At 43.1% G+C, this 14,371-nt stretch overlaps 1 protein-coding gene across 5 annotated transcripts in view; it reads left to right on the top strand.

Annotated features, from left to right (window-relative positions):
- The window catches only part of hdac5 (histone deacetylase 5), a 288,826-nt gene that overhangs the window by 50,494 nt on the left and 223,961 nt on the right, over positions 1-14,371 (top strand). For all 5 annotated transcript variants that reach the window (XM_033035320.1, XM_033035315.1, XM_033035317.1 and 2 more), the window contains one exon: positions 10,416-10,603. In XM_033035320.1, the coding sequence (XP_032891211.1) occupies positions 10,582-10,603 (22 nt within the window). In that variant the 5' untranslated portion in view covers positions 10,416-10,581. The remainder of the gene's footprint in view (positions 1-10,415; positions 10,604-14,371) is intronic.

The following is a 14,371-nucleotide window of genomic DNA, read 5'->3' as shown; positions in this document are numbered from 1 at the left end:
CTAAATCCAGCTCAATTCTGCCTATCTCACCGGGTTAACCTACAGCCCTGCCTGGACTGACGGGATACCAGCCCGGAGCCGTGGAGTTAGCCCTGCTTCTCCGCGCTGGCTGGAAGCCTGGGCCGTCGTTCCCGTAAGTCCAGGCAGGGCTGGGATTTAACAGGCAGTTGAGCTGGATTTAGTGCTGCTTCTTTGCGCTGGCTGTGGGGCGCTGCTCCTGTCTGACTCCCGACGTCTCTGACCGACCTGGGGGGGGGAGGGAACGGGGATGGTCTAGTAGCGGTATGGCAGCGAATGCGGCGCCGGAGACTCGGGATCGATCCTGGCTCGGATGAGGTGCAGATATATGTCCACGGCTGCCGAGAGTGCTTTCGCTAGTGACATATGACGTGGGCATGCGCAGTCGGAATACCGAACGCACATAGGTGTTTTGTGGAACCATGCAAATCCAGGAAAGTTGTATAATTGGGAGGACTTTTTTGTACCTTTTGAGGGTTAGTCATAGTGGTCATAAACTGGCAACACCACCAGGAGTGGAATAACCCCGGCCATGGTGGAGGGACAGGCCTTATCACTGGGCACTCAGGAGGTACAGTGCGTTTTGCGTAGGATCAATCCACGCAAGGCTGCAGGCCCGGATGGAGTCCAGGGAAGAGTACTAAAGGACTGTGCTGTACAGCTGGCGGAGGTATTCACGAGAATCTTTAACCTGTCTCTATCTCTGGCAACGGTCCCCAAGTGCCTGAAAACAGCCACCATAGTGCCGGTGCCGAAAAAGTCTAAAGTCACCAACCTGAATGACTACCGCCCGGTTGCCCTAACTCCAATACCCATGAAGTGCTTTGAAAGGTTGGTCCTCTCCCACATCAAATCCAGCATCCCTGCCTCACTGGACTCTCATCAATTTGCATATAAGGCAAATAGATCAACAGAGGATGCCATCTCTCTGGCTCTTCACACTGTCCTGACTCACCTGAAAAGACAGGGCACGTACGTGAGGATGCTCTTCATAGACTATAGTCATCCCCACCAAGTTCACCACCAACTCCACCAGCTAGGCCTCAGCTCGCCGATATGCGATTGCATCCTGAATTTTCTGACGGAGCGACCGCAGGCAGTGAGACTGGGCCCGCACCTGTCCTCCACTATCACCCTGAGCACCGGCACACCACAGTGCTGTGTACTAAGCCCCATGCTCTACTCCCTCTTCACACACGACTGTGTTCCTGCATTCTACACCAACACCATCGACAAGTTTGCAGATGACACAACAGTGATTGGGCTGATCACCAACGGTGATGAAACAAAATACAGAGCGGAGTGCAGAACCTGGCGGACTGGTGCACACGTAACAACTTGTCACTAAACACCTCCAAGACCAAGAGCTAATTATTGACTTCAGGAGGTCACATAATGGAGAATACGCCCCGATCTCCATCTACGGGGACAGTGTGGAGAGAGTGTCCAGCTTTAAGTTTCTGGGCACTCACATTTCAGAGGACCTCACATGGTCCACCAACACCGCTGCGCTGGTCAAGAAGGCACAGCAACGACTGTTCTTCCTGAGAGCATTAAAAAAGACTGGTCTGCCCCAACAGCTGTTGACAACCTTCTACCGCTGCACCACAGAGAGTATATTAACGTATGGCATCTCTGTGTGGTATCTCAGCTGCACGGAGGCAGAGAGGAGAGCTCTTCAGCGCGTCGTCCACAGAGCGCAGAAGATTATTGGGACACAGCTACCAGCCTTGGAGGGCATCTACCACACACGGTACCTCAGGAAGGCCGTCAGCATCCATAAAGACTCCTCACACCCTTGTAATGGACTGTTTGAACTACTTCCCTCCGGCAGATGTTACAAGGCCTTCTACGCCCGAACCTCCAGACTCAGGAACAGCTTCATTCCCAGAGCTATAGCGGCTCTGAACCGGCCCTGCTGAGTGTTCCCCACCCCCCATGGACTGTCTCCCTCAGATGGTCACGTCGCACAGACACATCTGCACTTTAGTCTGTTTGAACTGTTTTGACTATTTTACTATTGTAATGTTCTTTTTACAAACCATGTTCTCGAGGTATCTAAATCTAAATTTTATTAGTTATTTAAGTTATGACATCGGATGGAAGCTGCATACCAAATCTCGTTGCACTTATGTGCAATGACAATAAAATATATTATTATTATTATTATTATTATTATTATTATTATTAGATACAGTAGTAGAAAATCTAAAAGTCTAGATATGATACTGAAGATCTCTTCCCAGGTGATCTGGTATAGATCAGCTGTTTTATAGTTAAAGTGAGGAAAATAAAAATAAAATAGAAGTAAACCTCATTGCAAATTTAAATATTCACAATTTGCTGCTTCAAAAATATGTACTTGTATTTATAAGGGCATTGATCAATACATTTTTGTATATATCTATTTAATGAAAGAAATATGGTTTAAAAGTGAATTGCATATATGCGTTGCATATCTGAAAATTAACACATTTTACTTGTTTTTATGGATTCTACAGAACAGTTATAGTTCTGTTCTGAGATTGCTATGGTTATGAAATTACTCCATGATAAATGCTTTGTTTTTCCTATCAACTGGAAAATTAAGTATTTCTCTTAATAGAGTTTGTGTAAGATTCTCCCAACCCAATTTTATGTTATTGGCTTGTTTATTTAGATCTTCTTCATTGGATCTGGATCCACTTTCATTCTATTGATTTAAATGTTCGTTGAGGAGATCCCAGTCAGAAAACACGTGTAAATTTAATATCTCTTCCACAGGAATCATAGAAACATAGAAAATAGGTGCAGGAGTAGGCCATTCGGCCCTTCGAGCCAGCACCGTCATTCAATATGATCATGGCTGATCATCCAACTCAGTATCCTGTACCTGCCTTCTCTCCATACCCCCTGATCCCTTTAGCCACAAGGGCAACACAATCCTTCCTCACCCTATTAAGGAATAAGAGAGTTAAGGGTTCTTTAAAAACTAAACTACTGGACTAAAGTTAACGCGCAATTCATTTCTCTCTCTAAACAAAGAAATAATAATCGAATTATCTTTTCATCACTAAATCATTTAATGTCGATGAATGAAATCTTAATTTATTCAGTTTATAAAGGTGTCTGCTAGGTTACCATTTTCACAACTTAACAAATGTGAATATATGCCAGCATAGGCCATTGGCTAATTTTCTATTATACTTTAGTTTTAGTTAGGAGTAGCTTTTGGCAGAGTTTATGGAGATGCTTGAACAAATCTGGAGAGGAATCCTCTTTCCTGTACTCCCTTCCCCATTCATGGCAATATGTTCCCCTCTAGTCCAATAATAGTTTGGCTGACTGACTGACAATCAGTATTTCCTGTCGATCTTTGTATTGTCATCTGTGCAATGAATATCATATGATACTGCATAATAATTCAGTGAAATTGGGTAACTTGCTATTCTGTTAATATCTCTCGGTCTCAAATCGGACGTGCTTTTTACTGGCAGTCAGAGTTGGGCTGAAGTTGCCCTTAGTGTTACGTACCCAAAAGTTAAAAATAGCGAAGATCCATTTGAACATGCATCTTGGTACTTCTAATAGCAATGTTACAAAATTTTGAGATTTTAAAAATCAAGTCTGTAATTTATCCCATCAGATAAAGCATAAAAATAAGTTTAATTTGACACCTAATTCACTTTCATATCTCAAGTATTTAAAAAGTTATGGCCATTTTCATACTCGGAAATGAGCATCTTGTTCCCTATTGATTTTCTATGGACATAACAAAAAAGCTGTGATCGTGAACGGTCAAAAGCCCATAACTTTCTTAAAAATTAAGAGAACTGAATGAAATTTTCAGTTATCATAGAGTGAAGCATTCTGAAACAAATATAAAATAATCTTACTTGGATGACCTGAAATTAAAGCATATAATTAGTTAGTTACCTAATTGTAGCTAATTTCAGACTTCAATTACTAGATCTAAACATCTATCCATTTCTTAATAAATGATTAATATTTTTAAATAGCCTAAATGTCCAAATAATATTCACAAATAATTCACAATAAAACATGATTTTTAAATCTCATTTACATTAATTTATAGACCAAATGGAAGGAATTTAGTGCTCAATTGCTGTAAATAAATGCCCATTTAAATCAGCTTTCCAGTGGGTCCCTGTGGAACGCGCTGGTTTAGAACGTTCACATTGCGGTAGATTTGTGCCCCAAATGCCCAGAAAAATACTGCGGGATATAATGGGCCCAAAATGAGCTACTCGCAATATTAAACTTTGTATAAAGGGATCTTTAGAAGCCCTTTTTAATGTAAAAATAAGCTACATACCTTCTGTGGTTTGCTCTATGGGACCCTGCGGTTGCTGGCGGTCGCGGGTTTAGAGATTGATTTTTAAACTACTATAACTATTATACGAGGCCTTTAAAACTAATAATAGCTTTTGCGACGGGGTCTTCCAGCGATTTTTCGTTAATAATTAACTAGGCTGAACATCTTCGATTTGAACAGCCTAGAGAAAATCGCGTTTTAAACCCGCCCCCCTCTAAACGGCACCAAAATCGCGCACACCCGCAGCGACAGATTTTCAACGACGCTTCAGGTAGGCTTTGCAACATACCTACTTCTAACGTTTAACGAACATCCTGACTTTGTTATGGTTTAAAAAATGTTGAGAAAAATCAGATCTCGTATCACAATTTTTCACATGGTCCTCATAAATTTGAACAGGCTTATGCTGCCCTTGTAATCCAACATCTGTGATCTGGAATGTGTTTAGAATTAATGGTGATGCTATCAGAGTTCTCATTTATGGTGAAGAAATATCTGGTGATTATTTTTAGAGAATGCATACCTGCAATTAAATTTAGAAAACCAAAAGTTGCTTTCTCTGATCCTCTCATTCTTTACAGGAAGAACTGTTTTGCAGTTGATTTCAGCATAGTCAGACGCCAGTTAATTTTTTGTTTTGAATTTAGAGATACAGTGTAGTAACAGGCCCTTCGGCCCACTGTCCGCGCCGACCAGCGATCACCCTATACACTAGGGACAATTTACAATTTTTTTTAAACCTACAATTGTAGCCAATTAACCTACAAACCTGTACATCTTTGAAGTGTGAGAGGAAACTGGAGCACCCTGGGGAAAACCCAAGTAGATAAGTACAGACTCCGTGCAGACAGCACCTGTAGTCAGGATCAAACCCGGGTGTTTCTGTCGCTGTAAGCAAGCAACTCTACCTCAGCGCCACTGTGCCTAATGATGAATGTTTCAATATTTATAGACATATTACTGTAAATACAAAAATATGATATTGCATCATTACATATCTAATTGAGTATTAATGTGAAGCCATTATTACTGCTTAAACATTATGATCTTGTTACAAAGGAGTATCACTGATTACTGCTTTAGATTAACATGGTTTATGTGGGCTTTAAAATCATGATTTCTGCTGTACCTTAATTTCATTTGCCTGATGTAATCTTTATTTCACACTGCATAAACATAAACATATAACTTGTCATGCAATTGCCACTCTTGACCAGCCAAACCTGTACCTATCTGGTCTGGTTGCAGAGAGCTATTTGGCTGGGTGTCCTTGATTTGAGCAGTGTCACAGGTAAGAGGGTCCCTCAACAGTGCATTAAAGAACCCATTTTCCCCTGAAACACCCCTGAACCACCCTTGAAAGATTTGATGGCCACTAGAACCCCAATCGTAACTTTGCCAACTTTTAAAATGCAACTCTGATAATACTTGAGATTCAGATTAGTTTGTCATATTCACAAGAGTGCAATTAAATTTCTTGTTTGCCTGAAGCCTATGGAGTAAACAGTAGATGGCAATGATAGATTCAACAACAGCTGTAGAATGGTGCAAAGATCGTGCTGCAATCCGAAGTAGTGCAAGAAAACAACGAAAGTGCAATAATAAAAGAAATAATCGGCGGTTATTGAGGTGGTGCTAAAAGCTCGTTGTAGCATGTTTAGTTTAGAGATACAGCGCGGAAACGGGCCCTTCGGCCCACCGAGTCCGCACAACCCCTGCACATTAACACTACCCTGCACACTAGGGACAATTTTACATTTACACCAAGCCAATTAACCTTCAAACCTGTACTTCTTTGGGAGGAAACCGAAGATCTCGGAAAAATCCACGCAGTTCACGGGGAGAACGTACAGACAAGCACCTGTGGTCTGATCGAACCCGGGTCTCTGGCGCTGCAAGGCAGTAGCTCTACTGCTACTCCACTGTGCCGCCCTGTTGTTGCTGATAGCTTGTTGTATTGCTATCCCTAATTGTGATAGTGGTGTGTATTGGCCTCGGAGATGGTCTTCCTTCCATCTGAAGTAATAACCGTCTTTTATGTCCCCACGCGCGAATTGATGGGCTCAGTTTATTATCTCATCTGAAAGGCTCCAAAATATAAAACAATACTGGAATTCCCCAATACTGGGATTATTTTCACTGAGAGGACGATCACTGTCTTTCCCAAGGATAACATGACATTTGCAATAAATGCTAACCCATATCCCCAGAAAGGACTTTAAGATGATGATGTCTTAGAAGTTTTCTTGGCAGCTAATGGATTCTGATGGCCTTTTGTCCGTCAGATAAGTAATGTACTGAAGCACTTGCACTATTTCATTGCAACCCCATGATCCAAAGATAATCCATCTGCCAATGACATCCTGAAAAACTTATTGGCTATTGGGTGGCAGCAATATTTGTCATGCTCCACTCCATAAGAACAAAATTATCATAAATTGGAACTCTATTAATGCGTACAATACATTTGTTTAACCATCTATATACTTTTAAAATTCTGTGTGTGGGTGTACGGCATTTTGGCTTTGAAACATATCTCCTTGAAAACCAGACGCAAAAACGCAGAGATTGTTATAATTTCGGTAGGGATTTATCTTATGAGTTCAGAAATCCACTCCTTGGTCAATTATTTCCCCAGATTTTGAATAAAATTGATCACAAAATTCAATTAAAAAAAAAAAAAATCGTCGCTTGAACTGCTGATGTCACGATGCCCACATGCCCACCAATCGAGGCCCACCTGCCTCCAGGTCCCGTCCCCTAACCGCTGTGGACTAAAGCCCCGCGCCCAGCCCAAGTACGCTCGCGCCACGCCTCCCGCAGATGGGCTCCCACGCCCGCCCGCCCACTCCAACCCCCCCCCCCCCCATTCTCAAAATGCGCAGAAAGAACTAGCGTTCTGCAGATCAGGAGGTCACAGCAGGTTACAGCCGGTCACCCGAGGCCACCGGCTTGCTTCTGAATCCACTCCGTCTCCCCCACCCGATGGTAGAAAATGGCAGCGGCAGTTATTGTCGCGCGGGGCACGCGATGAGAAGGTGGTCCTGGCGGCCATTACTCCCTCTGGGAAACCTGCAATTCCTTCGTTGATCGCAGGGACACGGGGAATCGTCGCGTGAGAGCTGCCGAGACTCTCCACGCCGCCTGAGGTCGAGAGAGCTGCCGAGGCTCGCTGCCCTTTCGCAGTCGGCCCCGTCCGAGCCGCCTGCTCACCGAGTTCAGGCCCGCCCTCTCTCTCCCCCATCCTCTCCCCATCCTCCTTCCCTCACCCCCTCCTCCTTCCTCCCCCAATCCCTCCTCCCCTCCCCCTCTTCACCCCTACTCGCCCTCCCCCTTCCTCCCCCTCCTCTCCCCCACACCCCCCTCATCTCCCGCCCCTTCCCCTTTCTCCCTCCACCCACTCCCTCTCCCCCTGCCTCTCCCCCTCCCTGCCCCTCCCCACTCTTCCCCCTCTCTCCTCTCTCTCCCCCTATCCATCTCCCTACCCCTCTCCCCTCTCTTCCCCCTCTATCTCCTCTCTCCACCCTCTTCCCCCCACTCTCTCCCCCTCGCCACTCCCCCCCTCTCCCCCCTCACAACTCCCCCCCCCTCACCCCTTCGCTCCTCCCATCCACACCCTCCCCTCCACCTCCTCCCCACCCCTCTCTCACCCCCACTCCCCTCTCACCTCTCACCCCCACCACCCTCACCCCCACCACCCTCTCACCCCCACCCCCCTCTCACCCCCTCCCCCTCTCACCCCCTCCCCGCTTTCACCCCCTCCCCCTCTCACCCTCTCCCTCCTCCCTTCCCCCCACCTCTCCCCCTCCCTTCAGTGGATAGGGCGGTTATGGGGTAAAAGGAGCAAATTAATAATATTAATATAATACCAAGGGGGGTAGTTAGCACGTGCACGGGGGTAGTTAGTGTGTGTGACGCCGCATGCCACCACCTCCCCCCAGCCCACCCCCCCCTCCCCTGCAACCACACGTTGGGGGAACAGACCCAACGGGTCTGCACTTGGTCTAGTATATATATATCTATATACTATTAAAACTCTGTGTGTGGGTGTATGTCAGATTCGGCCTCTTTGATTTCTTGGTCCGCCAGTACCACACACTGAATCTCCGTCATTTTTTCCATTTTGCTATCTAATTCACTTTTACATTCACTGATGCACTCCTCAAAACATTTTGACTTTTTTATGTACCCTTTTTAAAATAAAATCCTCCACCCCGGCCCACTCACTCACTCATTTTGTCGCCTCCTGCTGGCCAGCATCCATAACGGCTGCTGACGCCCGGCTCTGCTCCAAAAACTCCGACATTTTTCCCTACCGCTGGTGCCCGGCCCGGCTCTGTCACGCTGCCTAAAGCCAAACATCGGATGTTCAACCGCTGCTATTCCAGCAGCGGGGGAACAGCCAGCGCGACAGCCGGCGTGTCAGAAGTGCCGAGGATGCGAGGCCTCACAGTACCTAATCGCGCCGCTTTCACTGACTTTTCATTCCACAGTGAGTTCAGTTCGGTAACAACACCCCTCCCTTCCCTCCCCCCCCTCCCCCCCCCCTCCCTCTTTGCATGCAAATGACAAGATTAGTTAGATATTTAACAAAACTGGAAACAAACATCAATCTTTATTTTTATATAGTGTCCTATAGTGTAGCAAAATTAATCAATATACCAAACAGAAATGTAACTCATTGGAAGGGAAAATAAAAGTTTCATTGCAGTTAAGATCGGATACCCAAAACATGAAGCTGATACAGGCGGTTCTCCTCCAATAGCTACTGTGCCCTCCATAATGTTTGGGACAAAGACACATAATTTATTCTGTACTCCACAATTTGAGATTTGTAATAGAAAAAAAACCACGTGGTTAAATTGCACAGATTTTAATAAAGGACATGTTTATACATTTTGGTTTCACCATGTAGAAATTACAGCAGTGTTTATACAGTCCCCCCATTTCAGGGCACCATAATGTTTGGGACACAGCAATGTCATGTAAATGAAAGAAGTCATGTTTAGTATTTTGTTGCATATCCTTTGCATGCAATGACTGATTGAAATCTGCGATTCATGGACATCACCAGTTGCTGGGTGTCTTCTCTGGTGATGCTTATGCCTGTTTTGGGGGCAAGTCCCCTTCAGCTTTCTCTTCAGCATATAAGAGGCATGCTCAATTGGGTTCTGAAATGGGGGGACTATGTATAAACACAGCTGTAATTTCTACATGGTGAAACCAAAATGTATAAAAAAATACCCTTTAATAAAATCTGACAATGTGCACTTTAACCACATGTGATTTTTTCTAGAGGCAAATAAATAAATAATGGGTCTTTGTCCCAAACATTATGGAGGGCACTGTATGTTCCTAGGATACCTCGTTTTATAGAAACTCACGTTATAAAGACAATTATACTATTACAATTATATTATTATTAGTGGGGTTATTTTTCTGACAGGATTTTCAAAAATAGAGGCTTCACAATAACAATGTTATTATGCCTTCCACTGTGAAAGTAACAGATGTGTTCTTAAGGGACAGTGGTGGTTGATTATAGCAGGGAGTTTACATGAAAACAGGTTTTCTTCCCTTTACTGTTTACATCCTAGACAGCTTGTGTTCCTGCTTGTCAATTTAGAAAGTAACTTTTAAGTGATTTTCCAGTTCCGAGTCGAAATCGCATTGTAAACGATTCGGCCTGCATAATGCAAATATTATTTTCTAATTTATTACACATGTAATATCCAATTCATGTTATGGAAACACATTGAAGCAAAACTCTCTACATTTTTCTATCACTGCTGACAATAGTTTGATTATACTTGGCACAATTATGTAGGCATTTCCATGTGAACAGAAATTTGTAATGGGACAAGAATGAAATGGCACTAAAATAATTTGACCACACTTAAAATTGTAAAGAATAAAGCATTTTGAATATATTAGTTATCATTAAGATACTTTTAAAAATATAATTTTCTAGTTAATGTATGGGTTAGAGAAGTTTATAACTGCAGTAAGCTATTCATATCCAAGTGTGAATTCTGCATTACAAGGCATACTTAATGCATCTCTTTTCTCTTTTCATATGCAGAATTACATCTGAGAGTAATTATACATACCTGATGTAGCAAGAGATGCCAGCCTAATGTAGAAAGTCAACGGCATCAGCACTGTTTCGCATCTTAGCAGGATCTATTGGCTTGTGTATTGCGAGCAGTCATTGAGTGGCAGGTGCTTCCATCTTGACCATTTGAATCATGAGCTCGCCAGATAACACAGGTAATATTTTCTACACTTTCTTTTGTTTAATAGACTAATATTTATTAAAAATTAAATGAAGATAGTAAATGTTTCTGATCTGCACATTGATGAGCATGTTAGTTTGATCATTTGCTCTGCAGCAGAATGATGCTCGATGTTAAAATTAGTCACACAATTTATCACAGAAGTGTGGAACTTGACCTTGGACATGGGCTGGAGCAATTCAAGGAGAAGCCTCAGCAAAGGCAATTGGCAATAGGCAAGAAAGTGGTAGTACTAGCAATATCTATATCCCAAGACTGAATTTTTTATGTCTTCAGTACTTTGGCAGTAAACGTGCAGTACATAACACTTAAAATAAAATGTAGACACCTGAAAATGCTCTAGTTTTATATGCAAAGTGAATTCAAGAATGCTTTTCTATCGTTCTGAAGAATGATCTTTGATTTGAAATGTTAAATGTTTTTCTATCCACAGATGCTGCCTGACCTGTGGAGTGTTTTCAACATTTTCTGGTTTTAATTTTTAAGAATGCTTGCATTTTATAACCAAACTGAATTCCTGATGTATGTTCTTTTGCAAGTCTTAATGTTTTTATATTCGTGAAATATCTCGGTCTTTACCAGCTCTCCTAACAGTCTACATTGTGTTAATATGCAGCATAATCAAGTTTGATTTATGAGTTCAATTACAGGTTGAATTGATTAAACTAGATTGATTATGTTTGAATGAGTTTGTGGTTGGGCAGGATATTGTATTCATACTGGTATCAGCCATTAACAGAATAAACCAAAACCAAATTTGATGTCTTGTGTATTCAATTAGAGCAAATATGAAAAATGAAGAAGGTATGGACCATTGAATCTGAATACAAGTCCTTTGGTTCAAATCCAAGGCTTGAGACTGAATGAAAGAGATGTACCTACTGAACTTGTCTGCTTGTCTTTGATAGAACACAATAATGCCCATCAAACATTATAGCCACCTACAGATCATCTGCATAAATTTATGTTCCTCTCAACTTTTTCTATATTAGTATGACCAGTCCCATGCCATTAGAACATTTATGTTGCCCAAAGGTAGTTTTTCATACCTTTACACTTAAGGGCCTGTCCCGCTTTCTTCAACAGTGATTGCATGCGTTTGGCGCGACCAAACGGAAGCGGAGTTCACGCTAAGTTCATGATAAGTACGCGCTAAGTTCACGCGTGACGTAATTTGCGTCATGCTTACCAATCAGCTGGGCAGGAGACGGGCCGACTGAATTTGGGCGTCGGGCGGCGACGTCATCACGCAAAGCCACGCCGGGCGGTGACGTCATCGCGCAACGCCACGAGCTTGGCGTACGCCGTCAAGACGCTGCGTACGCCCTCAATGCACCTGCGGACCGACAGGCCGTTGGCGCACAAAATTATCGGACAGTGCGGGATTTTTGGAGCCCAGCGCGATGTCGGGACCAGCCCCGCACAACTCCATACGCCTCCGCGCTTCGAAGTGGGACCGACCCCGTGCGGCCCATACGCCTCAAGCGACCACGTTTGGTCGCGCCAGACGCATGCAATCGCATGCAAGTGGGACAGGCCCTTTACCCAGTTGGTGAAGCTCTGCCTTGATTTCCCTTCTGAGCAGAATACGAATATTCACTGATGCAGTAAATGTTCACTGTTGAAGAAATGAAATGTTCCTAGTTACAGTGATGATATGTGTTCCCATGAAGAGGATACCAGTATCTTGGTTATTTGCCGAACATGAGAGGAGTTAATCTAATCTCCTCTGCCTGCACGTGATCCATATCCCTCCATTGCCTGTATCTCCATGTGCCTATCTAAAAGCCTCAAGCCACTATTGTATCTGCCTTCATCGTCATGCCTGACAGCGCATTCCAGGCACCCACCACTCTCTGTGTAAAGAAAAGCTTGCCCCGCATATCTCCTTCAAACTTTGCCCCTCTCAGCTTTAAGAAACTGTGGCAGTACTAGCAATATCTACATCCCAAGACTGAGACCCTTTTTCTGACACAAAAAAAAGAGTCGCGACTCAATTGTCAACTATCTATGTTCTCCTGAGATGCTGCCAGACCCACTGAATTATTCCAGTATGTTGTGTCTTTTTTGGATGTATTTAAAAACCATGTCAACTACGGTTAAGGGAGAGACACTTGTGGAGCAGTGATGTAGCAGGTGTCAAAGAAGGAGATATAGAATGGTTCTAAATTGATAAACACAGAATAGAATAAAATAAAATGGAATCCACGTAGCTGTTAAACTCGATGCATGTAATATCGCTGCAACAAAGAAAAGAGATGGTGTAGGGTCATGTGAAAGTGAGAGCAGGGTGGAAATTGGCAGCAACTGCAGTGAAGCTTTTGTGAGGAAAAAAATTGACATAAACAGTTATTTAAAAATATTAGGGAGTAAAAGAGATGGGCGTGGCTTGGAACACACCTTTGGTTTGGCGAAAGTGAACAAAGTCAAAGCAGGTGTTGTTCAATGTGAGAACAAGTGTAGTAGGATGAGGGTGAGTTGGTCCTCTGTTCAAAATGAAGTGATCCCCTGTGCTGGTATGGAGGTGTTGAGGAATCCGGGCATCGGAACACATCGTAAGTAGATGGGTGCTTTTTCATGAAGTTAAATCATTGTGAGGCAAAATAGCTTCCATTATATAAGGAGAGTCATAGGACATGCTACCTTCTGTTCAATGGAACAGAAAGGAAATGAACTATTGTAGTTGCAATCCCATGACTGTATACTTCCAACTTCCAACTCTTTCCAACTTCCTCACTGTCTACCTATTTCTTTTCTTTAAGTGTCTGCTATTACTTTGGTCTTCAGATTTTTTTTGTGTAATTTACTGAACTCTTATGTAATTCTACATTACAAATGTGTTGAAAGCTGGGGAACTGATTAAGGGGGTGAGTTGAGCAAGGATAAGCAGTCAGTGACTATGTTTGAGAGAGATGAAATAGTGTTGAATTATGAATACAAGGGTCTGGGGTCAAGAAGACCTGGTCAGGAGACACTTGAGTAAAAAGAACCAGCAGATTGGAGGATTGTCAGAGGATTGCTCATGTGCTGGAAGGGGTGGTAATAGTGTTGAGGGTAGTCAACAAGGGAAAGAATAAATAGAAGTGAGGCTAGACCATGTCTGGTGTGGCTTCAGGGAAGGCTGGAATGTGGAACCACTTATACAGTGATGAGATTTGATATTATTAGAGTGAAATGAGATATGGAATAACTTAAGGGTGAGTAAGCAGAGGATATGTCAATTAGTAAAACTAGAGAAGCTGGAAATCTGAAATAAATATGGTAAATGCGGCAGAATCTTGAGACTTCAATTACTGGAATCTGAACCAAAAATGGGAGAGCTGCTGGAAGAATTGAGCGGACCAGGCAACATCTGTGGAAAGAGAAGTAGAGTTAACATTTTAGGTTGAAGGTCTTCATCGTATTAATTCTATTTCATTTTCTACTGATGCTAACTGACCTGAAGTGCGTTTCCAAAATTTACAGTTATATTTAAGATAAAGATAAAGATAAAGATAATTTTATTGATCACATACACACCTAGGTGTAGTGAAATGCTTCTTGCCATGCAGCACATAAAGAAGAATACAAGCATAACAATAATAAAGAAATTTAAACATAAAAACATCCCCCCACAATGGTTCCCATTATGAGGGAAGGCACAGTGTCCAGTCCCCATCCCATGTCCACCCATAGTCGGGCCTATTGAGGCCTCCACAGTTGCCTTTAAGGAGGCCCGATGTTCCAGGCCGTTCTCGCCGGA

Source organism: Amblyraja radiata, chromosome 16, assembly GCF_010909765.2.
Source record: "Amblyraja radiata isolate CabotCenter1 chromosome 16, sAmbRad1.1.pri, whole genome shotgun sequence".
NCBI classification, from domain to species: Eukaryota; Metazoa; Chordata; class Chondrichthyes; order Rajiformes; family Rajidae; genus Amblyraja; species Amblyraja radiata.
Note: the sequence above shows the minus strand (reverse complement) of the source record. Positions and strands in the feature narration are given on the sequence as shown.